General features: G+C 37.0%; 1 protein-coding gene across 2 annotated transcripts in view; it reads right to left on the bottom strand.

Moving 5' to 3' along the window:
* The window catches only part of LRRC7 (leucine rich repeat containing 7), a 497,427-nt gene extending 482,116 nt beyond the window's left edge, over window positions 1–15,311 (bottom strand). For both annotated transcript variants that reach the window (XM_060089953.1, XM_060089952.1), the window contains exon 1: window positions 14,949–15,311. In XM_060089953.1, the coding sequence (XP_059945936.1) occupies window positions 14,949–14,950 (2 nt within the window). In that variant the 5' untranslated portion in view covers window positions 14,951–15,311. The remainder of the gene's footprint in view (window positions 1–14,948) is intronic.
* Between the last annotated feature and the right edge of the window lie 9,134 nt (window positions 15,312–24,445).

The raw sequence follows: 24,445 nt of genomic DNA, 5'->3' as shown, positions 1-24,445 counted from the left end.
TAGTTACGCTTGAATAGATTAGCTCCTTATCCAGGATTCTTCAGACAATAAATTGTACCTCCATGTGTCCAGTTGTTCCTGTCAGAAATCTTGAAATAATCATTGATACCATACTTATTATCTCTAGCCCTCTCCCACTATCAATTCAGCAAAGAATACAAGAGGTTCTACAAGGCATACTCACTTCTATCCACCTCTTTGCATTTCCATGACCAAAATCCTAGCACCAGATACCTTAATATCTTGCCCAACCTACTGTAAACATCTCCTAATTTAAAAATCCCTACTTCCTCTCTGACCTTCTGGTAATGCACTTTAAACAAAGCAACTCAAGTGATCACTTAAAAATATGAATCAGTTCACACCACTCTTGTGTTTAAAAATGCTTAATGACTTCACATAGGATGTAGAATAAAACTCTTATATTCTTAACTGGGTCAAAAAATTCTGAAGTGATCTGGTTCATGCCTGTCTCATATTAATGCCAGTCTCTCCTTGCTCCCTAATATTCAGACACACCTCTTTCCAACTACACTGCCCTCCATTGCACCACCTTCTTCTGATTTAGAGTCTTTGCATACACCATTTGCCCAGCCTGGAATTCTCTTTCTCCCTCTCTTTGCTTGGCTAACTCCTATCATCTAAGATGTCTTACTTAAATATCAGTTCATCAGAGATGCTACTTCTCCTGCTCAGATCCCTATTACATTCACTCTCAGTACCTTGGTCTTTTCCTTCTTAGCTCTTATCATTACTTGAAGTCGTATATTCCTAGAGTGATTAGTTGTTTAATGTCTGCCTACCCCATTAGGCTATAAGTGCCATGAAAACAGGGGTCACATGTGTAATCAGCCTTGTCTAGCACAAGGCATGGCACAGAGTAACAGCACAATAAATTTTCAGAATGGATGAATGAATAAATGCATGAACATGGATAAAATGTATTAAACTGAGAAAATGTTGCAGATTCTAGTAGATTTGGTAGAGTTTTTTATCATAAGTATTGTCCCAACAAGCTACAGAATGAGAAAATATGTCCTCAAGTCCATTCTCTACATCTGCGTCTTTATTCCTGTCCTGCCCCTAGGTTCTTCAGAAACAATTTTTTTTTTTAGATTCCATATATATGTGTTAGCATATGGTATTTGTTCTTCTCTTTCTGACTTACTTCACTCTGTATGCAGTCTCTAGGTCCATCCACGTCTCTACAAATGACCCAATTTCATTCCTTTTTATGGCTGAGTAATATTCCATTGTATATATGTGCTACATCTTCTTTATCCATTCATCTCTCGATGGACATTTAGGTTGGTTCCATGTCCGGGCTATTGTAAATAGTGCTGCAGTGAACATTGGGGTGCATGTGTCTTTTTGAATGACAGTCTTCTCTGGGTATATGCCCAGTAGTGGGACTGCTGGGTCATATGGTAATTCTATTCTTAGTTTTTTAAGAAACCTCCATATGGTTCTCCATAATGGCTGTATCAATTTACATTCCCACCAACAGAGCAAGAGGGTTCCCTTTTCTCCACACCCTGTCCACCATTTGTTGTTTGTAGATTTTCTGATAATGGCCATTCTGACTGGTGTGAGGTGATGCCTCATTGTAGTTGTGATTTGCATTTCTCTAATAATTAGTGATGTTGAGCATCTTTTCATGTGCCTCTTGGCCATCTGTATGTCTTCTCTGGAGAGATGTCTATTTAGGGCTTCTGCCCATTTTTTGATTGGGTTGTCTGTGTTGTTAATATTGAGCTGCATGAGCTGTTTATATATTTTGGAGATTAATCCTTTGTACATTGATTCATTTGCAAATATTTTCTCCAATTCTCAGGGATGTCTTTTCATCTTGTTTATAGTTTCCTTTGCTGTGCAAAAGCTTTTAAGTTTCATTAGGTCCCATTTGATTATTTTTGTTTTTATTTCCATTACTCTATGAGGTAAGTCAAAAAGGATCTTGCTGTGATTTATGTCAAAGAGTTTTCTTCCTGTGTTTTCCTCTAAGAGTTTTATAGTATCCGGTCTTACATTTAGATTTTTAATCCATTTGGAATTTTTTTTGTGTGTATGGTGTTAGGGAGTGTTCTAATTTCATTCTTTTACATGTAGCTGTCCAGTTTTCCCAGCACCACTTATTGAAGAGACTGTCTTTTCTCCATTGTATATCCTTGCCTCCTTTGTCATAGATTAGTTGACCATAGGTGCATGGGTTTATCTCTGGACTCTCTTTCCTGTTCCATTGATCTATATTTCTGTTTTGGTGCCAGTACCATAGTGTCTTGATTACTGTAGCTTTGTAGTATACTCTGAAGTCAGGGAGTCTGATTCCTCCAGCTCCGTTTCTTTACCCTCAAGATTGCTTTGGCTATTCAGGGTCATTTTTGTCTCCAAGCAAATTTTAAGATTTTTTTTCTAGTTCTGTAAAAAATGCCATTGGTAATTTGATAAGGAGTGCATTGAATCTGTAGATTGCTTTGTGTAGTATAGTTATTTTAACAATATTGATTCTTCCAATCCAAGATCATGTTATATCTCTCTATTTGTGTCATCTTTGATTTCTTTCATCAGTGTCTTATACTTTTCTGAGTACAGGTCTTTTACCTACTTAGGTGGGTTTATTCCTAGTTATTTTATGATTTTTGTTGCAATGGTGAATGGGATTGTTTCCTTAATTTCTCTTTCTGATCTTTTGTTGTTAGTGTATAGGAATGTAAGAGATTTCTGTGCATTAATTTTGTATCCTGCAACTTTCCAAATTCATTGATTAGCTCTAGTAGTTCTCTGGTAGCATCTTTAGGATTCTCTATGTATAGTATCATGTCATCTGCAAACAGTGACAGTTTTATTTCTTTTCCCAATTGTATTCCTTTTATTTCTTCTTCTTCTCTTACTGCTGTGGCTAGGACTTCCAAAACTATGCTGAATGATGGTGGCAAGAGTGGATATCCTTGTCTTCTTCCTGATCTTAGAGGAAATGCTTTCAGTTTTTCACCATTGAGAATGATGTTTGCTATGGGTTTGTCATATATGACCTTTATTATGTTGAGGTAGGTTCCCTCTATGCCCACTTTCTGGAGAGTTTTTATCATAAATGGATGTTGAATTTTGTCAAAAGCTTTTTCTGCATCGATTGAGATGATCATATGGTTTTTATTCTTCAATTTGTTAATATGGTCTATCACATTGATTGATTTGTGTATATTGAAGAATCCTTGCATCCCTGGGATAAATCCCACTTGAGCATGGTGTATGATCCTTTTAATGTGTTATTGGATTCTGTTTGCTAGTATTTTGTTGAGGTTTTTTGCATCCATATTCATCAGTGATATTGGTCTATAATTTTCTTTTTTACAGAAATATAGATTAATGGAAGAAGATAGAAAGCCCAGGGTGATGGTGGCCTAGTAGAATGAGTTTGGGAGTGTTCCTTCCTCTGCAATTTTTTGGAAGAGTTTGAGAAGGATGGGTGTTAGCTCTTCTCTAAATGTTTGATAGATGCCATCTGGTGCTGGACTTTTGTGAAGTTGGAAGATTTTTAATCACAGTTTCAATTTCATTACTTGTGATTGGTCTGTTCATAGTTTCCATTTCTTCCTGCTTCAGTCTTGGAAGGTTATATCTTTCTAAGAGTTTGTCCATTTCTTCCAGGTTGTCCATTTTATTGGCATAGAGTTGCTTGTAGTAGTCTCTTATGATGCTTTGTATTTCTGCAGTGTCCATTGTAACTTCTCCTTTTTCATTTCTAATTTTATTGATTTGAGTCCTCTCCCTCATTTTTCTTGATGAGTCTGGCTAAAGGTTTATCAATTTTGTTTATCTTCTCAAAGAACCAGCTTTTAGTTTTATTGATCTTTGCTATTGTTTTCTTCATTTCTATTTCATTTATTTCTGCTCTGGTTTTTATGATTTCTTTCCTTCTACTAACTTTGCATTTTGTTTGTTTTCCTTTCTCTAGTTCCTTTAGGTGTAAAGTTAAATTTTTCTTATTTCTTGAGGTAGTATTGTATTGCTATAAACTTCCCTCTTAGAACTGCTTTTGCTGTATCCCATAGGTTTTGGATCATCGTGTTTTCATTGTCATTTGTCTCTAGGTATTTGTTGATTTCATTTTTGATTTCTTCAGTGATCTCTTGGGTGTTTAGTAATTATTCTTTAGCCTCCATGTGTTTTTTACATTTTTCCCCTGTAATTGATTTCTAATTTCATAGCATTGTGGTTGGGAAAGATGCTTTATATGATTTCAATTTTCTTAAATTTACCGAGGCTTGATTTGTGATCGAAGATATGATCTATCCTGGAGAATCTTCTGTGTACCCTTGAGAAGGAAGTGTAATCTGCTGTTTTTGGATGGAATGTCCTATATATCAATTAAATGTCTGGTCTATTGTGTCACTTAAAGCTTGTGTTTCCTTATTAATTTTCTGTTTGGATGATCTGTCCATTGGTGTAAGTGAGGTGTTAAAGTCCCCCAGTATTATTGTGTTACTGTCAATTTCCTCTTTTATAGCTGTTAGCATTTTCTCTATGTATTGGAGTACTTCTATGTTAGGTGCATATATATTTATAATTGTTATATCTTCTTCTTGGATTGATCCGTTGATCATTATGTAGTGTCCTTCCTTGTCTCTTGTAACTGTCTTATTTTAAAGTCTTTTATCTGATATGAGTATTGCTACCTCAGTTTTCTTTTGATTTTCATTTGCATGAAATCTCTTTTTCCATCCCCTCGCTTTCAGTCTGTATGTGTCCCTAGGTCTGAAGTGGGTCTCTTGTAGACAGAATATAAATGGGAATTGAATACAATTTTATATTAAAATGTAAACTAGAGGCATGTCCATAAAACAGCCCTATAATTGTGACACCATAAACTGGACATCAGGATTCTTTCAATAGAATTTCATTCAGTGAATTTGAAAGGAAGGAAAATCTAGGTTATCTTGAGTAACAAACACTGCCCCAAATCTTAATGCAACAATGCATTCACTCTTGCTCATGTTACATGTTGAAAGGGGTGACTTTATTTAGTGTAATTGTTAATGGACCAGGCTAATGGAGGCCCCATTATGACAAATGTGTCTTTAATTGCTGTATCAGGTGAAGAGCAAATAGTGCACTAGGTCATAAATACTTGTATTCAAAAGACATACTCCTCACTTTTAGCTCCTATTGCATTGGCCAAATTAAGTCACATGTCAGCCTAACTGCAAAGAGGGACTGGGGACTTAAATCCTATGATGTTCTCAAAAAGGAAAGAGAGGAAAATCCAAAGGAACCACACTAAATGCTGCAAGAGTCAGAGACATTCAGAGGCATAAATGAAACAATTCATTCACACAACATGTGTTTTTTCTGCACTATGCTGTGAACTAGTATGCTAGGAATAAAAATCAAGTTGAGCCACTATACATGTGCTAGTTTTGGAGACAGCCACTTAATCAATTACTTAAGGATGCTAAGAATGATACATATTCACATTTTGAAGAATCCCCAAAAGACCAACTTACAGTGATCTTGGGTGATCACACAAATCACACAGTTTAAAGCTTTGATCTTTTAAAAAATGTAATCAAATCACTCTAAAGTTTCATTAAAGTGTATTAATAGTCATATATATTTCATTTAACTAAGCATTCTAAAAAGAATGTACCAACTTAACAGTGATCTTTACTCAGCTTAAGGGTAAATTTCTCGCATGTCTCAGAACGAGAAGAGAGTGTAAAACCTTTCAAGTAACATCATAGGGTTTTTTGTTGCCTTCCTTCTCAGTGTAAATACTGGAAGCTATTATATTACTTTTTATAATATGAGCCCATCAGACTATAATTCTTAACTCTCAGTAAATGTCCTAAAATGCCCTACTTTTATACCAAAGAATATATTTTATCCATTGTTAAACAAAAATATTAAAAACATTAAGTGACATTTAAGACAAGAAAATATTCATCCATATTCCCAGAATCCAAATTCAATTTTCTTTTTTCTGCATTCCTATCTTTCACACATTATCATACAAAGAAATTCTACTTGGAAAAAGGAGAAGAAGATTAAGAATATATCCCATTCTAAAAATCGTGGATAACTTTACACATGCAAAGAAGACATGTACTCTTGAGCTTTGGGGCTGTCCTTGTCACATGCAGAGCCAAAAGGGGTGACAAGTGCATCCCCAAGACTGTGTGCAAAGAGACTGATGTTATTCCACTAGCAGTCACTATTACACCATGTATTCACAGCTGAATTTATGCTAATTAACAAAGAGTAGAGAAGATATATACCTTGCCAACTGTTCCAGGAGACAAGGGTCCCTGGCCTGGCTCAGAGGGTGTATTTAGGATAAGATGCATAAAGAATGCACCTAGGACTAAGAGCTTGACATATATACAATTATATTTAGGAAAGGCAGACATTAAACACTGTTTGTACAAACCATGCTCTAACTTTTTACTCACCAGCACATTTTAGACTTTAAGATAAATGCATTCTCAATTACCCATCTCCCTAGTTTTTCCAATATATTTTCGTAAATGAGCATGTACCCCATCTGTTAATTCATATATTTATTAACTATTAATAACTATATTTAGTAACTATATTAATAACTATATTTACTAATAAACCTTATTTTCTTCATAATTGTTATATAGAAAATAGATATACGTTGCAGTTCTAGTAGTTTCTGTACCAAAGTACAAAGAATACATCACCTTTGCACCTCTCCCCTTGTTCATATCCCACTTTGGTATCCACTATGTTTGAGTTTCAGCAGCTTACTTTTATTCTGCAGGAAGCAAACCTTAGTTATGTCGAGATAGAAAAAGCAAGCAAGCAAGAAAATAAGCAAGCTAGCAAGCAAGGAAGCAAATACAAAAGATCCCTTACTCCTTGTAGTACCTGTCTAAATAATGTCTCTTTAAATAGCATTAGATAATTTGAAAGACAAAACAAGCATTATTATGGAGGTAATTCAAACCCTGGGCCGGTAAAAGTTGACATTTTGTCTTACCTTTAACACCTATTCTTAGGACATTCAGATTTTGTCATGTAAAATGGTGTGTGGGATTATATTCACAGATACTGAAATATGTTCCATTCTATAACACCCACGAGTCCCAGAACAGTACACTGAAAGCTGGCATGAATAAGAACCATTCCACAAATGAAAAGCAGAGCTAACGTTCTGATATGTAATGAACTAATTTAGTCACTATATTTTTTTCTTCAATTTTAAACATTATTGCTACACTAAGAAGTTTTCATCTGTCCTTTAAAAATGGTTATGAGATGTGGCTATGCAGGTAGTCTTGTTAAGTAAAATTTTGTTTGTAGATATTTCTGTATGCCATTATTTATAAGCCAAATACATATTTTAAGAGATGTACATCATCATTTCAAAAATGTTTTATAATTGTTGCTAATATGTTTTGGTAGTAGGTTAGAAAACATCTCGTCTTAAGTTTCCCAGTAACTGAAGATTCTAGATAAAATGTGTTCAGAATTTTAGCATTAGAGAAAACATTAAATGAGAAATATTTGTTTCAATTTGTCTCATGAAAGAACAGAGAATTCCCTTCTTTAAAGTCATAACAATCATAACATAACAGATAAGTAAGTAGATATTTAGCAGTAAGAAGGAATTTATTATTTCAAAGGACCCTTCAAAATATAACTTTGTAATGCAAAACAAATTAACAGAAATGAGTATATTTTTAAAAATTTCAACTATATCATATTTTATTTTCCTGATTAAAATGTATTCCTAATCAATATTCAAGGCAATATTTTATAGAAAGGCCTAACCTAACTTTAAATAATTCTTGTTTTCTGGTAAGAAAAATCATTGATTATCCTTAATGAAATTAGCAAATTTAGAAGAAAATTCATTTATTTAAAAGGAATTGAACTTTCCTCCATCATCTAATATTTAGTTGGCATTATTCTAAATAGATCAATAATTTAAAAGAACATTTTAATTTTCATTAAAAAGGCTGTAGTATCCAAACTTAGAATACTTTAATATTAGTGAAATGAATTCCATATTTCTTAAATAATGGTACATTTTTTAAAATAGAATACTTAACAGATGGTAAATTTATAGAATTAAACTGCCTAGATAGTCAAATCAAAGTGGAAAGATAAGGCAATTGTCCAAAAAACTTAGGCTAAATAAAAACTCAGGCCAAAATTCAAGCCAAAAATGAAATGAGAAAGAAATGTATTTTGGGTGCGTCATCTTGTTGGCTGACTTCATGAAGTGAATTTAGTAGACTAAGGTTTCCATCCTTATTTCCCTTTGCTAAGGTGTAAAATTTCCAGTAGTTCCAAGGGTGTGGTTTTAGTGGCCGAGGTTGGAAGCCAAGAGATCTGGTTCTATTTATGTTTCTCTCACTAACAGATGTGTGACCTTGTACAAGAAAGCACACTTATCTGGGCTTAGTTTCCTCTGTTGTAAAATAAGACCCTCTAAAGTCTTTTCCCTCTCTGAAATGTTATGAACTCATGAAATAGTAAGATGACAGCTATGTGAGAGTATGTATTATAAAACAGAGCAATTACAGCTGTATGTGTATGTGTGTGGTATGCTCAGTGTTCAACAATATGGTATTACCCTAAGGATATTGCAAATATTTAACAATCACTCGAAGTTTAAATAGGTATTTGATTTAATTATAATAGCTTTTATAATTGTCTTAAGAAATTAATCACACTTGAAGTAGGGAAGAAAATTTTTTTCATGTCTTGAGTTACACCAACTCAGAATAACACCGGAATAAATATTCAATGTGATGTCAGTGCTAAGAATATGTATTCGGAGGTACATCTCCATTCTAATGACTCTGTAAGATGCCTACTCATGGTAAGAACTGCAATGGTGAATGCATTAGATGCAGAAAACCTAACCAGTTAATATTCAAGAAGTCTAATTATTTGCACTTTTATTTTAGTTACACCATTTGTGTCACATTAATTCTTCAAATTCAGCTGACACATTTTAGCTTTGTATCCATTACTCACCTTTTTAGTACAGCAAAGGTCTTCATAACATTTAGGCACTATCTCAGTAAGGTTCATTTCTTGCCTTTCCTTCCATTATCAAATAATTTGATAATGCAGACAGCCATCTATAAAATATTTTGCCACTACACAAACCTATATTTATCTCTTTTAGTATAATAATAGCATAAAAGCCTGTAATTTTTTTCTTGGGGAATTAAATCAAATGCTCTCTTAGACTGTTTTTCCCATCTTTTCCTCTGCTAGCTCTGTATACCACCTCCTTCTCTTTCTCCCTGTGAAAATCTCATAATGATAGTACTTACACTATCAGTATTTTTCTTTTCAGGTCACCTACCTCTTTTGTATAACTGAAACCTACAGAGTCTCACTTGTTCTCATACTATTTTACCTCTTGAAGAGCACAAAATTTAATTCTGTCCATCTGAACATACACACACACCACACACACACTTCCACATATATCCTGTTATTCTCTTGCTCTTAGCAAATTTGTTATGCTACCACCTTGGGCCTGGGATAACCATCACCTGAGGCTAAACATGCTCTCAACTTACTGAACTTCATGTAGAGTAAAAGTACCCTGGCACAACTGAAGAAACTGCATCTTTAAGAAGCCAGTAAATGAAGTATTTAAACAATGTTAAGCATCTACGCTAATGTTAAAATATTTAAATAGATCATGTCAATGCTAATATAAATTTCAGTACTTCATCTCTGGTAACTACTGTTGCTTTCATGTTTATTAAAGTGAAATAATATTTTTCTACAGAGATTTTAAGTAATTTATCAGGCAGTGAACAGTACAGTGAAAGTGAGTATATGCAGGAAATCCTTTGGGTTATTAAATTTATTTAATAAATTTTCCATGTGTCATTGAATGACAAATGATAATTTTTCTTTTATGGTTAATAATTTACATAGCATATGTGATAACTCTCCAGAGGTTTATATATCAAATCACAATTTCAAAGTAGATATTACAGCTATTGACTCAAAATTGCTTTATTGAAAACTTCCTTAATGTACTTTTATATGACAGATTCTAATAGTCTATTAAATGTTTCTGTCATGAATTAATTATGCCAGGAATATAAGCAGCAGTATCTTCTGTACCAATATTAAATGGTGGTCACAAAAGCAATATGGTGCATTATTGCCAAATAGGTCGACCACTTTGAAAAGTTGTTTCAAAATATTAAGTTTTTTTTATTCATTAGGAAATAATTCAATGATCTACAGATTTCTGTCATCTAACAAGCAACAATTTTTGCCTATGAAGGAGAAGGCATAGTATGGAGAAAATGGTACAGGAGCCAAATCTGGGTTTAAATCATCACCTTGTAGCTATGTGACATGGACGTATCACTTCTGTCTTTGAATCTAAATTTTCCAATCTTTCAAATGGTGAGAATAATGCTTCTTAAAGGATTATTTTGAAATAAGGCACCTGACTCATGGTAGGTCTTTAGGAGCTGGTAGTTGTTACTATAATTATACACTATGGTAAGAGAAGCCAGATGACAAGGGATGGTTCCTGACCACAAAAGCTCAAGAATTTTAAGCATATCACTTAATTCCAAGATAGGAAATAAACATATTTAACTATTTAAATGGATACCTTAAAAACATACTATGCCATCACTACATATAAACACACACACACACACACACACACACACATTACTATAGAAAACTTCATTTGTACCAAAAAGTTTATGTTGCACTCTTCTAAAATGTACCATTTTGTCTTATTATTTGCTATGTACTAGAATTATAAATTAGCAACTATTACTACTTCTATTTTACAGCATTAAAAGAGGCTGGTTTGTAGTTCCAGGATCACATGTTAATTCTGGGAGTACCTATGGTTTTCTTAATCCTCTTTCACTACCTCAGGATAATTCACTAGAGTATTTTCTATAAAAACATGGATATTTCTAATGATTCAAACCCTATTCACAAAACCTGGCTAAAAACTTCATAAAGGAAAAATATTACTGTTTTGTGGCCATCATTTTTCAAACATTGTTGATTTATAGTACCACTTTAAAATTTGAGTTTTCATTGACAATTCATGAATCAGTATTTTAACATACATACAAAACCTACCATCTAGGCATCTCTTTTCTGATTTTGTGGTTCCTCAGAGTAGAATTTAATAGCTACACTATATGGTCAAATTGCTATTTTAATCTTAAAATTCCAATTTTTAATCCTGAGACATTAAAAACCCTCCACTGAATACTGATGTAGTAAACGGCTTCAAAGTAAAAATGTCAAGGTTCTCAGAAGATCCTAGAATCATCTTCAGTATGTCCTTCCTTGAAGATATGAATTACTTAATGGTCATTTAGCTTGGCACAAACTAAAGGTCTGTTCTGTGTCACAGATGTGAATTAACGTTTCCCACAAAGCCATCTTGCCAATTCACGTGACTGACTAGACTCAGCCAAAAAAGAATATGGATGATACTCTACAAAGCAGCCATTCTTACTGGAGAGACCAAAGTACTCCAAGTAATGTCTTTCATTGGTTATGTGGTTGTTATAATTATTATACTCAATGAATAGCATATATTCTCTAAATGAAGAATTTTCCAAAAATTATGAAATAATTTATGTGAAGGAAAAAGAATAGAATATAGATCCAGAAATAACTCAGATGGTAATTTATCAATAGTTGGTTACTCTTTGTGCACTCTGTTAATTTGGATATGAAATGAAATTATAATATCATGGAATGAGGGATCCATCCTTATACTGGGGCAACAGTCATCAGAAGATAAAATTATAGTAAAAATAGGTGTAATTTTGATACATCAATGAAAACATAACTTATTTTCAAATTTTCAACTGTCTTATTTATTTTTTCAACTATTTTTAAAAGGTGGACATTTTAAGTCATAATTAAAGACACTAGGTTTTTATATCAAGTATTACCATGTACTATGAACTGCAAATGAGAGAGATCTAAGAAATACCCCTGAGAATTAACACCATGTGGATAATACAGTCATTTAATGATTTCATAATTGATAAAAATTCATAGTGATATTAATCTATATCTTTGCAATTTTTAAATCAAAAGCACACAAAAATACAGATGCACAAAAGCACTTTAAGCTATGTTCTATATTTTATAGAGGAAGCAGAAAAATTAAAAGCTTACAAACAAAAGTGGAATGAGATTTTAACTAAGAAATTTTAATGCCAGACTAAAGCAGCACTAAAATTCGGAATAAAACATGGCTACTGTAACTGAAGCAGGTTTATTTCTTTAAGAAGTGCTTTCTAATTCTGAAGCTGCATATGTGCAGGCACACGTGATGGGGAATGTAAGGGTTGCCATGGCAAGTACACATCTTTTCTTGGGCAGTCAAGTATTTTTAAAACTGTATAAAGAACTCTCACTTCATAATATGTCATGGAAATTGACTCTGCTTTCCTTACCAACACATACTAGTATGATGCAATGCAGCACAGGACAGAAATAGCCCACATTTTTAAAAACTTCAGCCCATTAAGATCGCTTATAAAACATGGAGTGAAAATGAAATAAGAAATCTCCAAGTCAGGGAACTAATTAAATGGTGGGTCTAGAACAAGTTCTACCTCCATTAAATTAATAAATAATCACACCCCAGGACATTCCACATGCCTGATACACTCCTCGCGAGTCCAAAACGCAAAGAGCGCTAAACACCACCCTCAATATACTTTAGTCATATGACTTACTTTTAAGGAAAATTAAAATCATTCCTACAGCCCTACTTTCTCATTCTTTCCCGGTGCGATCAATGGTTTCCAAGAAGCAAGGATGTGACTCTGCTCTACTGTCTTTTGCACAAAATCTCGTGGTGTTTCTCTTAAGAGTCTGTGAAGTCAGTTCAAGACGCCTGGATGGAGGCGTGACACTTGGACTGGGGAGGTGGCAGAATCTGTTGAGAAACGCAGCAGGTTCTGAGGCGCTAGAGAACCCACGTGTGCAGGGGCTGGAGAACTTTTCCGCCACGTCTCCCGGAAGGAATGCCTCACTTTTAAATAGGGGGCTAGCTGGGGCGAGGGGCGGGGGTGGGTGGAAGGTGGGCAGTAAAAGAGGAAAGGTGGGCGGCAGAGCAGAAGGTTCAAACCCTTCACAGGTATCTACTCGTGCTTCTCCACATTCTATTCTCGCCCCCTTCAACTTTATTATTTTTCCCCCTTAAAGGAGGACTTAAGCCACACGGATGCCGAGCATCTCATCGGCTCAGCCTGGAACAAAGAAAATCGAGTTCCTAATACTGTATCGCTCCTGTTGGAGATCACGTGTCCTACTTTCACTGGAATGCACTCTTCTCGCCCACGCTATAAAATCTCTACTGTGCTTAGAAATTTTACCCAGGTTAAAATATGCTCACATACAAATTGCTTTTCATCTACCAAGAGAACCACATTTCAATGTAAACAGGTACACATCTTTACGTGGTGACCCAGTTACCATTGCAGGTAAATTCGAAAGTGTATTGGGAAAGTAATGGAAAAGAGCAGGTGGAGGACCTTTTATGTCTCGCTGAGCGTAATCCCCCTACCCCCCATACACACACCTTTTCTAATTTCTTTTAAAGGACAACTTCGAAAGGAACGTGGGAGTCGTGGGAGTCTCAGATGCTTCCTTCCTGAAGCCGATTCCCGGGAGTTGTGAAAGTGACCCTTCCCTTCTCTGCCTGGCGCTGTGCCCTCTCGCCCAGCCCGCTCGCTTTGTGACTTGATGGGGAGGAGACAGCGAGGGAGAGGGCGGAGGCGGGTCCTTTATGCAGCCCTGATGGGCAAGAAGTAGTATAATGAAGCAATTCTGCAGCCATCTCCGTTATTATTGTCACACTCTTTTTAAAGGCATTCTGTACAAGCCGCATTCCCTCACCCCCATTCTTGACTCTGCAAACTGTAAGGCAGGACACCCTGTGGCAGCCAATTGAGTTGTCCGTGAGCTAAGGTGCTGTGGTTATCGTCATGTTAATGTGCTTCCCTCCCTCTTTCCACGTCGGATCTGAAACTAGTCCTGCATCATTAATGACTCTAAGAGGAGGATGCAAGAGGCTGAAGGGGGCTGAGCACTGAGATTGGGAATAGATCTGGCTCACCAGCTTCACCGTGCAGCACAAAGAAGATGTGTGGGCAGGAGTTGTCTAGCTTAGGGGGAAGGAGACATCGCTTTCCCTGACTCCCAGGGAGAAAGCTTTCGCTCCATCGCTCCCCCAGTTCTTTCGGTCTTCCAGTCTCTCATACTCCTTCTTTCCCTTCATCCCCTCCCCAAAACCCCACCCGTTCCCTTCAATCCCCAAAGGCATAAAGATTTTCTAATTGTATTTTTCAAACAAATAGACATCAAACAGGAATACTACAGCTTCTAAGATAAAGGGACAAACGCGACCTGCCACAAGTGTGTTTGTGTGTGTGTGTGTGTGTGTGTGTGTGTGTGTGTGTGTGTGTGAGAGAGAGAGAGAGAGAGAGAGAGAGAGAGAGAGAGAGAGAGTATCAAACGAGCGCTTCATCCTTCAGACATCTCCAGGAAAAAACTGACTGGAGATACCCAAGATAATAAAGAACTAAGATCAATCTCAGCTCAACCAACGGTCCCAGCACCAGCACCCCAATCTAGCTCTTTACCTTTCCTTTTTGCAGTATGTAACCCTTTAAGCTCACCCTCCAGCCCAGGCCGCTCGGCGCTCCCCTGCACCCGCACAGCTAGCACCCCATTCTAAATGCCCCGCAACCTACCACCTCCCCGCCGCCTCCGCGGGCAACCGCGCAAGCAGCTCCCAGAGGGCGCTGAAGGCTCCGGTCCTCCCACCCCCGCCCCCGTCGGCCACCCGGGTCCCACACCTCGGGCGCTGTGGCTGTCGTGGCGAGGCCCCCGCAACCCCCTTGCCCACGGAGCAATAGTGTCCTACTCACATCGCCGGCGGGAGAAACTGCCCATGAGGTTCCGGAGAGAGTGAATCGTGCAGCTGCCAAGGGTTATTCCTTTAAGTGTTCGGGGGTCCGCAGTGGAGTGGGCACGAGGGTCCTCGGAGGAGAGGAGGGGTGAAGGAGGAGAAGAGGAGAAAGAGGGGATTCCAGGCAGGTGCCACGTTAGACCATGATGCTCGTGTCCTTCAGGTGGACACCTGGAGAGGTTCCGGCGGGAAGCAGCCGAGGGGAAGCCCGAAGCGCTGGCGGGGGAGGCAGGAGCGCATCCACTGCCCAGCTTCCGCCTGCCCTGCGCGCCGCGCTAGCGACCGCAGCAGAAGAGGCAGCGGCGGTGGCGGAGGCGCAGCTCCCTCCCCCCCCCCCCCCAGAAGGCTCCACAGACAATGAATCCTGGGCGGAGAAGATCCGAGCAGAAAAGGCGAATCTTGCACCCAACTCCGTAACACCCCCTGCCCGCTGCCGCGCCTCTCCAGGGCGAGGATCCCCGGGGACCGGGGCGCAGCGGGCGGTTCGGAGGGGCAGTGCGCTCCCGCGGCTGCAGGCGGCGGCCGAGTGGGCGGTTGCAGGTCCCTCCAACGAGAACCCGCTGCCCAGGGGCTGAGTGTCCGTGGCTTCGAGCCCAGGGTTCGCCCGGAGTGGGGTCCTCCTCGGTGCAGTGGCTCGGTGAACAGGTGCCAGGATTGGCAGGCGAGGAGGCGCTGCTCCTGGCTCTTGGCTGTGTCTCCGTGCTCTCCCCGCCCCCTCTCTTTTTTCCCACCCCCTTTTCCGACGACACCAGCTGCAGCTGCTTCAAAGTGTAAAAAATGTCAAGGAGATTTTCCAGCAATAGGGGAGGGGGTGACCACATTCACAGCCCTCGGCCTCTTTTTGAGATACTCGCCTGCCCCTCTGACCTCCACTCGGGCTTCCCCAAATTGTGAGAAGAAAAATCCCAGTCCGGCGGAGAACTGAAATGGTCGCCTTCTCCCGGCTCCGGCACAGGCTGTTGTTAGAGAACGGGACAACAGGCCGAGCTCTCTCGGTTCTTTCAGTCGCCCGCCGTGCGCCAGGCAGGTGCCCGAGGCACGGCGCCGGGCAGCGCTGGGCCGCCGGTTCCTCCCGTTGCCGGACCGGCCCGTGGCGCTCGGGCGGCGCGGCGTCCTGCAGGGCGGGCGACTCCGCCGCACCAGCGCCCCCGGGCCTCTGCGCCTTCCAGAGCGCCCCTGCACCCGCACCGGCTCGGTGACGCTGCGCTCGTGGCTCCGCAGGCTGCCGCTCCTGCTATCTCAGCAAAGAGGCGGCCGGGAGCGCCTCCTCGGGGTTTCCTCCCCCTCCCGCCTTTCCCGCTGCAGGTTGTTGGCTGACAAGGAGAAAAGTCTCTGCTAGCGGGTCGGTCGCTTCACGTCAGTCAAGGCAATGACCTTTGTGCCTGCTCTCACGTTCCCTTCTCTTTCTGGGGCCGGGGTTGCTGCCCTGGGAGTGCGCAAAATGAGAAGGGGTTTTCTAACGATCCTTCACGTTTTCACTGCCACGCCTCCTGCCATGAACACACACTCTCACACTCACACACACTCATCTGCTCCCTCACGTAAAAGCACACACAGACACTTTATTATCTCACACTTGTCTTTAAACTCTCATAAGCAGCAATATGTTAAGACATATTGACGAAGCTGGTACTATATTTAGACTTCTCGTTTATTCTCTAAACCCATTGGGTCAATTCTCTCTTTAAAATAAGATTTATTATCCTGGAATCACTTTTTTTTTCTTTTCCTGGAATATAGGCTATAGGCTTTTTGTTTCCTCATTATAAGAGAGAAAGGATTTCCCTTTAGTTCTCTACATCGCTAATACAGTCAGATGTCATGGTATTCATTTGCCACTCTGGGGTGGATGCAAACTCACAGTTTACTAAAAAGAAAATGCATTTGCTCATATTCTTGGATTTGCAATGCTAAAATCTTCAAGGTCAAAAATCATCTTTTCTGGCTGCTAAGGATTGTCTAGGAAGAGACTTTGGAGACTGACACCTAATCTGCAGAGTACCAAGAATGATTATTTTCCACTTTACCTGGGCCATGAAAGTGGGCTGACTTTTAAGGATAACTTCCCAGTATATCATATTATTTGCATGTAAAAGGAAAGAGGAATGAGAGCATATTTTGAAAATCCAGATCATTTTAAAAGTGTATTATAAAACACCACTGAGAAAGGGTTCTGAAACGGCAAGGAGATGAAAAAAAATTTTTTTAAGGACAAATTTTGAATTGACCTCTGTGGAGCTCTATTTTATTCACCCATGGTTTTGTCCTTGTAAACATTTGCCACATCTTAGTATCTCAGCTGGATGGAGTGATATGAAAAATTTTAGGTACTGATTGAAAATCTAAAAAAGGCATAACCTCACACAACAGTTATACAATTGCAGCAATCCTTTACAGGCCTCCAGTTCTTTTGGATACAGTTTACACAGAACTTTCACATATATTCTTTTATTTAATCCTTTCCTAAAACTATTTGGTGGGTAACGTTTTCCACACTTATAGGAAGGGCACAAGGCTCATCTCAGAAACATACCCAATTGCCCTGTACTTGAACTCAGAATTTCTTATTTTAACTCCAGGATTCATTCCCTTTTACCAAAATATTTGACAAAAAAAAAATTGTATGTAAAATCACAGCCAATTATGAGGAAACTGCAGATCATTGCAAACAGGTAACATACCTACCAATGAACTTACATCTCAGGTGTTCAGTGGAACTTTCCTAAATGAAAACAAAATTGTTCCCTTCTAATGGGGAAAAAGATATTTTATTGGAACCCCAAATTAAAAATTGATGATGCCCCTGTAATATATTTCAAACCATACACCCTCCTTTCCTCTTTGTCATATCCTAGAACCTTGATTTCAGACTATAGAGTTTCAAATGGATAAAAGATTTTAAATATGTGCAGGTGTGATGCAGTGCCTATGGGTTTTTAACAAACATGATTTTAGCATGAAAAAAATAAGAAGGAAGTATTCTCGGTAGAATGGACTTTGGATACAATGGCCCAATTTTTTTTCTAAGGTTTATGAATCTTGAACAAATTTTGGCCACCTTCGCTATTTAAACAATAAAGCATACCGAAGAGATTTCAGTGGTTTCATAGAATTAAGGAACTATTGAAATGCAAATGCAGATGCTGTATTTGAACTCCAAGTTGCCCTCTCATCAACCCTCTGGAAATGCAGATGACTGCCTGTAAATTGGAGAAAGATGAATGCAGAATATCCTTAGGCTGTCACTCAAGCAGAGGTCCAACACCAAAAGCAGTATCAACTCAAAATTAGGTCAAGGCAGTTTTAACAGATTAGCTGTTCAGATTACACCTAAGAATGGCTAGACATTGAATCCATAAAATTTTGTAAACTGTTAATCAATTCCTTTGACTCACACTACTAAAATTTTTGAAAGGATAAGCTGTTTCCAGGATAAACAGGACTAACCTTATTTGAAAATAAAAGACATATGATGATATTCACGATCAGGCGCCAACTATCTTTCTAATATTTTTCTTTGGAGGCCTGGTATGTCACACTTGTCTTAAAAAGATTTCCTCTTCGGCAATTCCTGATTTTAAAAAACCCACTTATAGAAAGCACAATACTTTCGGTTTTACCAACCATTAGTGTCTTAACAGGATTAGCTTAATTAGATATTGGTCCTTGGGGAAATAAAAAAAACTTTGTTAAATTCTGATGTATGGGGACATAGATCTGAAGAGCTCGGAGCTGGTAGAGCTTGGTAGGACAGGGTCAGTATCAGTGGGGTACCATAAGAGTATGGAGTACTGTTAGCTTTTGAAAAACAGGGAGAAACTCTGAACAGGAAGTGGGAGTCATTAGATTCTTCTTCAAGTTAATCTGTTAGACAGCCTTTACTGTGAAACTAATCTCTCAGATTAACAATCTAGTCTAGCTAAAGAGAATGGTTATTGTTATATTGAATTCATTTGGATAATTATTTTTCATTTTTAAACATTAATTTGCATATTTATGATACACAAAATACAATGAACACTAATGTACACATCATGCATTTCTTTTAAGAAGAAAAATATGATTGATAAGATTGAAACTTCCAGGACTTCCCTGGTGGTCCAGTGGTTAAGACTTCACCTTCCAATGTAGGGGGTGTGGGTTGCATCCCTGGTCAGGGAGCTAAGATCCCACATGTCTTGTGGCCAAAAAACCAAAGCATAAAACAGAAGCAATGTTGTAACAAATTCAATAAGGACTTTAAAAAACATGGTCCACGTTAAAAAAAAATCTTAAAAAAAAATAGGATTGAAGCTTCCTCTCCCATTCCTCTATTTCTTCTCCCCTTACCCACAGAGGTAACCTCATTCCTAAATTTTTGTATTTATTTGCACATTTGTACATTACTAAATTTCATGCCCTTATACTGCTAACAACATGTTTATATTGCTTTGCAAATTTTACTCTTACAAAAGTGATATAGTGGAATATATATTCTTTTGCAACTTGCTTTTGATTTTGAAAGAAAATGGCATTATGTCTGTGAGTGTGAATTGTCTTGATATGTGACACTCTGGTTCACTAATTTTTACTGCTGCATGATACTTGACTTTATGAATTTGTCATTTTCACCTTCTGATGACAATTTTTATTTTAGTAATGCTGTTAGGAACATGTTTGTTTATATCTCTTTATGTATATGGATGAGAGTTTTTCTATTTTATATACCATATAGGAGTGGATTTCCTGGGTTGTGGAGTATATTCAATATTCAATTGTTTTCAAACAATTTACATTCCTGCTATCATTTGTAAGAGTTTTCTTTGATCCACATCCTGGCAGTACTTGGTATTATCAGATACTCTCACATTGTCCAGTCCAGTCCGAGGCATGTAAAATGGTATTTCACTATGGTTTAAATGCGTATCTTCCAGCTTAATTATAAGATTGAGAACCTTTTTATATTTATTAACAATCCACATTTCCAATATGAATTGGTTTGTTTATATATTTCGTGAATTTTTCAATTGGGTTTTCTTGGTGTGTGTGTGTATATTTGTGTGTGTGTGTATCCTGGATTCTAATCCTTTGTCAGATCTCATCTTTAATTTTCACTCTTAAGATGATGTATTTTTATGAAAAGAAGTTTTAATTTAATACTGTCAACTTTATCAGTACTTTCCTTTATGATATGTGCTTTGTATCTAGTTTAAGAAACCCTTTACTATCCCAAGATTATATATTTTCCTGTATTGTATGCTAAAATCTTTAGAATTTGAATATTTTACCTTTCAGACTTTAAACTATCTGAAATTGACTAGATAGAATAAGGTCTTGTGATTTCACAATCTGTTTTCAAGAGATCAGTGGCATGAGAAAAATTAAAGAAGCTATCATGGATTTACCCTGTACTTAAGAATTAATAGTCCAAAAAGAAAGGATAAAGAAAAGTCAAAGACATTTTGAAAAAGAATAATATGAGGTGCCTTGTCTTCCTTGTCAATATTGATTGTGAAACTACAGTAATTTAGGACAGTTTTCAATTGAAACAGTTTAGAGAGATAGGTGAAACCAAATACAAAGGCCAAAAAATTGAGCAATGAGCTTTTATACAACAGAGGAGGCAGAAGGCAATCAGCTACCTCCTGAAGAATAAAATGGAAACTTAAACAAAAATTAATACCTTACTTCACACTATAGACAGAACAAAATCATATTGGCAGTTTTCTCTCACAAGCAGTTCAGACAAAATATAATATACCAGTACTCCAACAGGAAGGTTATCTTAAATGAAATATAAGTAAAAAGACCAGCTAAGAGTAATTCAATATATATTTTTAAAAAATAACAATATAGGTGAGTTCACTAACACATTACGGTATAAATATTTTCTAAGAATGTCTTTGCTATCTCTGGGTAGTTTCCTACCTATATAAAATTTTAAAATACATTTTCTTCATTCTAAAATGAATATGTATAGTTAAAGCAACCAGAAGTTCTTTATGATTATAAAATTACATTATCCCATGATCTTAATTTTTAATACAGTATATTATTATTAAGTTGAGTAGTTAGGAATTATTAAAAACAGGTAAGGAATTGATGGTTTTACTAGCAAAGTTTTTTTTAACGACAGCTATAAACTGCTGAAGAATTTTCAGTGGTCTGTAAATATAGGAATTCTAACTGCATAACTAACCAGAGTTCAGAAGGTTTCATGCACGCACAATCCAGAACATATACAACGTTCACCTTCCCTTAGATAACATAATCCTTTAACCCAAGAACCTGTACGTTGTTAACATTAAGTTGTTTCTATGCTAAATTAGTCAGTAAGAAAACACCAATTATCTTTCCTTAGAAGTTAAGGTAAAATAATATTTGTTGCTTTTTTTCTGCTTTGTACTTTGTCATACCTTAGCTGAGATAGGCTGAAAGCTAAGCATCTTTCATGAAACAGTTAGCCAAGTTGTGAACGCAAAGGAAGAGTTCTTGAATGAAATTAAAAATGCTACTCCAACGAACACACATATGATAAGAAAGCAAAACAGTCTTATAGAAAAGAAAACTTTTAGTGGTCTGGATAGAAGATCAAACCAACCACAACATTCCTTAAGCCAAAGCCTAATTCAGAGCAAGGCCATTACTCTCTTTAATTCTATGAAGCCTGAGAGAAGTGAGGAAGCTGCAGAAGAAAATTTTGAAGCTAGCAGATGTTGGTTCATTATGTTTAAGAAAAGAAGCCATTTCCATAAAATAAGAGTGTCAAGTGAGGCAGAATGTACTGATGTAGAAGCTGAAGCAAGTTATCCAGCAGATCTAGCTGAGATAATTAATGAAGATGGCTACACTAAACAACAGATTTTCAATGTAGCAAAACAGCCTTCTATTGGAAGAAGATGCCACCTAGGACTTTCATAGCCAGAGAGGAGAAGTCAATGCCTGACTTCAAAGCTTCAAAGGACAGACTGACTCTCTTGTTATTTGTTAACACAGCTGGTGACTTTAAGTTGAGGCCAATGCTTGTTAACCTTTCCAAAAATCCTAGGACCCTTAAGAATTATGCTAAATCTACTCTGCCTGTGCTCTATAAACTGAACAACAAAGCCTGGATGACAGCACATCTGTTTACAACATGGTTTATTGAATATTTTAAGCCCACTGTTGAAATCTGCCACTCAGAAGTAGACTCCTTTCAAAATATTACTGCTCATTGACAGTGCATCTAGTTACCCAAGAGCTCTGATGGAGATGTACAATGAGATTAATGTTGTTTTCATGCCTGCTACCACAATATCTATTCTGCAGTCCATAGATCAAGGAGTCATTTTGACTTTCAAGTCTTATTATTTAAGAAATACATTTTTTAAGGCTATAGCTTCCATAGGTAGTGATTCCTCTGATGGACCTGGGCAAAATAAATTGAAAACCTTCTGTAAAGTGTTTACCTTTCTATATGTCTTTAGAAACATTTGTGATCCATGGAAAGAGGTCAAAATATCAACATTAGCTGGAATTTGGTAGAAGTTGATTCCAACTCTCATGGATGATTTTGAGGGGTTCAAGACTTCAGTGGATGAAGCAACTGCACTAGTGGTGGAAATAGCAAGAGTACTTTAGAAGTGGAGCCTAAAGATATGACTGAATTGCTGCAATCACAGGATTAAACTTTAATGGATGAGGAGTTACTTTTTATGGCTGAGCAAAGAAAGTTGTTTCTTGAGATGGAATCTAGTCCTGGTGAAGATGATGTGATGGTTGTTGAAATGATAACAAAGGATTTAGAATACTACATAAACTTATTTGATAAAGCAGTGGCAGGTTTTGAGAGGATTGGCTCCATTTTTGAAAGAAGTTCTACTGTGGACAAAATGCTATCAAACAGTATTGCATGCTTCAGAGAAACTTTTCATGAAAGGAAGAGTCAATTGATATGGAAAACTTTAATGTTGTCTTATTTCTAAAAAACTGCCGAAGTAACCCCAGCCTTCAGCAGTCACCAATTTGATTAGTCCAGCAGCCATCAACTTTGAGGCAAGAACCCCCACCAGCAAAACCATTACGACTTGCCAAAGGCTCAGATAATGGTTAGCATTTTTTAGCAATCAATTATTTTTAAATTAAGGTATGTACATTGCTTTTTTAGACTTAATGCTATTACAAACTTAATAGACTACCGTATAGTATAAACATAATTTTATATGTACTTAGAAACCAAAATATTTGTGTAACTTGCTTTATTGTGATGTTCACTTTATTGTAGTGGTCTGGAACTGAACCCACAATATCTCCAAGGTATGGCTATAATTGTTTTCTTGTATAACACAAGTCTTGGAACCTCAATTATAGTGTCAGGAATTTGCTTTGTTCTAGAAAAAGAATTCTTAGGAAAGAAAGTCTTTCCATTCAAAGATGGGAAAATAGACATAGCCAGAAAGATATTTATCCTATATTTTTGCTTATTATGTGAGACCACATCTAAAACTTAAATGGAAATGATGGAGGAAAGTATAAGTTGAACACAATTCTAAATTGATTATAAGGCAAGATATACTAAGCTGTGATGATTTTGTCTATTTGCCTGACAGAAAATAGTCAAATAGTGGTGCCAGACACAGTAAGTTCAGCAATCTGAGGTTTTAAAAATTACTTATTTTTAGTAAAAGCAGGAGTAGTTTGGACATATGTAGTCAGGACCCCAGAACTTTTTGTTTAGGTCTCACTGTTATGCTTACTTCAAGATGAAAGAAATGGCTTTGAGTATATAAATCATACTGGAATATTTCAATGTATTCCAGAATGGTACTATTTAGCATAGAATCTAATCATAGTTCAGAGTGGAGACTTCATACTATTGACTATTAAGAATAACTGATATAAAGTTACACTGCTTGCTATTATCCAATTTTATTTATGTCTTCAACTCTATCATTAGAAAAAATGTTTGTTAACATGAAACAAGTAGAGATTCATTTAGGTCCAGGATAACATTTTATTTCAGTGAATTTTTCTTCTCAACAGTTTACACTTAATACTTTATCATCTATAATTATAAAACCCCACAGTTTCAAAATTTTGGGTTAGATGAAAATGTCTTTTTTTACACTTTATTCTTGAATAATAATTTAGTTGGTATATAATTCAAAGTTGACAGTTACTATTCCTTAGTATTTTGAAGATATTATTCCATGTGTTTTGGTCTTCATTGTTACTGTTGAAATATCTGCTCTCAGTCTAATTGTCATTCCTCTGTAGACAATCATTCCTTTCATTTTTGCTGTCATTGAGATATTCTCTTTTTTCTTTGTACACTGATGTATTTAGGCATCGATTTCCTTCCATTTTATTTTCTAGTTTTTAAATTTTTATTTCTCTTATTTATTTCTATTTATGCTGTTAGAGATTAAAAAGTAATTTTTAAAAAAATTTCAGCTTTTATCTCTTTAAATGCTGTCTCTCCTCCATTCTCTATATTGT

The sequence above is a fragment of the Mesoplodon densirostris genome, chromosome 2 (genome assembly GCF_025265405.1).
Source record: "Mesoplodon densirostris isolate mMesDen1 chromosome 2, mMesDen1 primary haplotype, whole genome shotgun sequence".
In the NCBI taxonomy this organism is placed as follows: Eukaryota; Metazoa; Chordata; class Mammalia; order Artiodactyla; family Ziphiidae; genus Mesoplodon; species Mesoplodon densirostris.
This window is presented reverse-complemented; position numbering and strand designations above follow the sequence as displayed.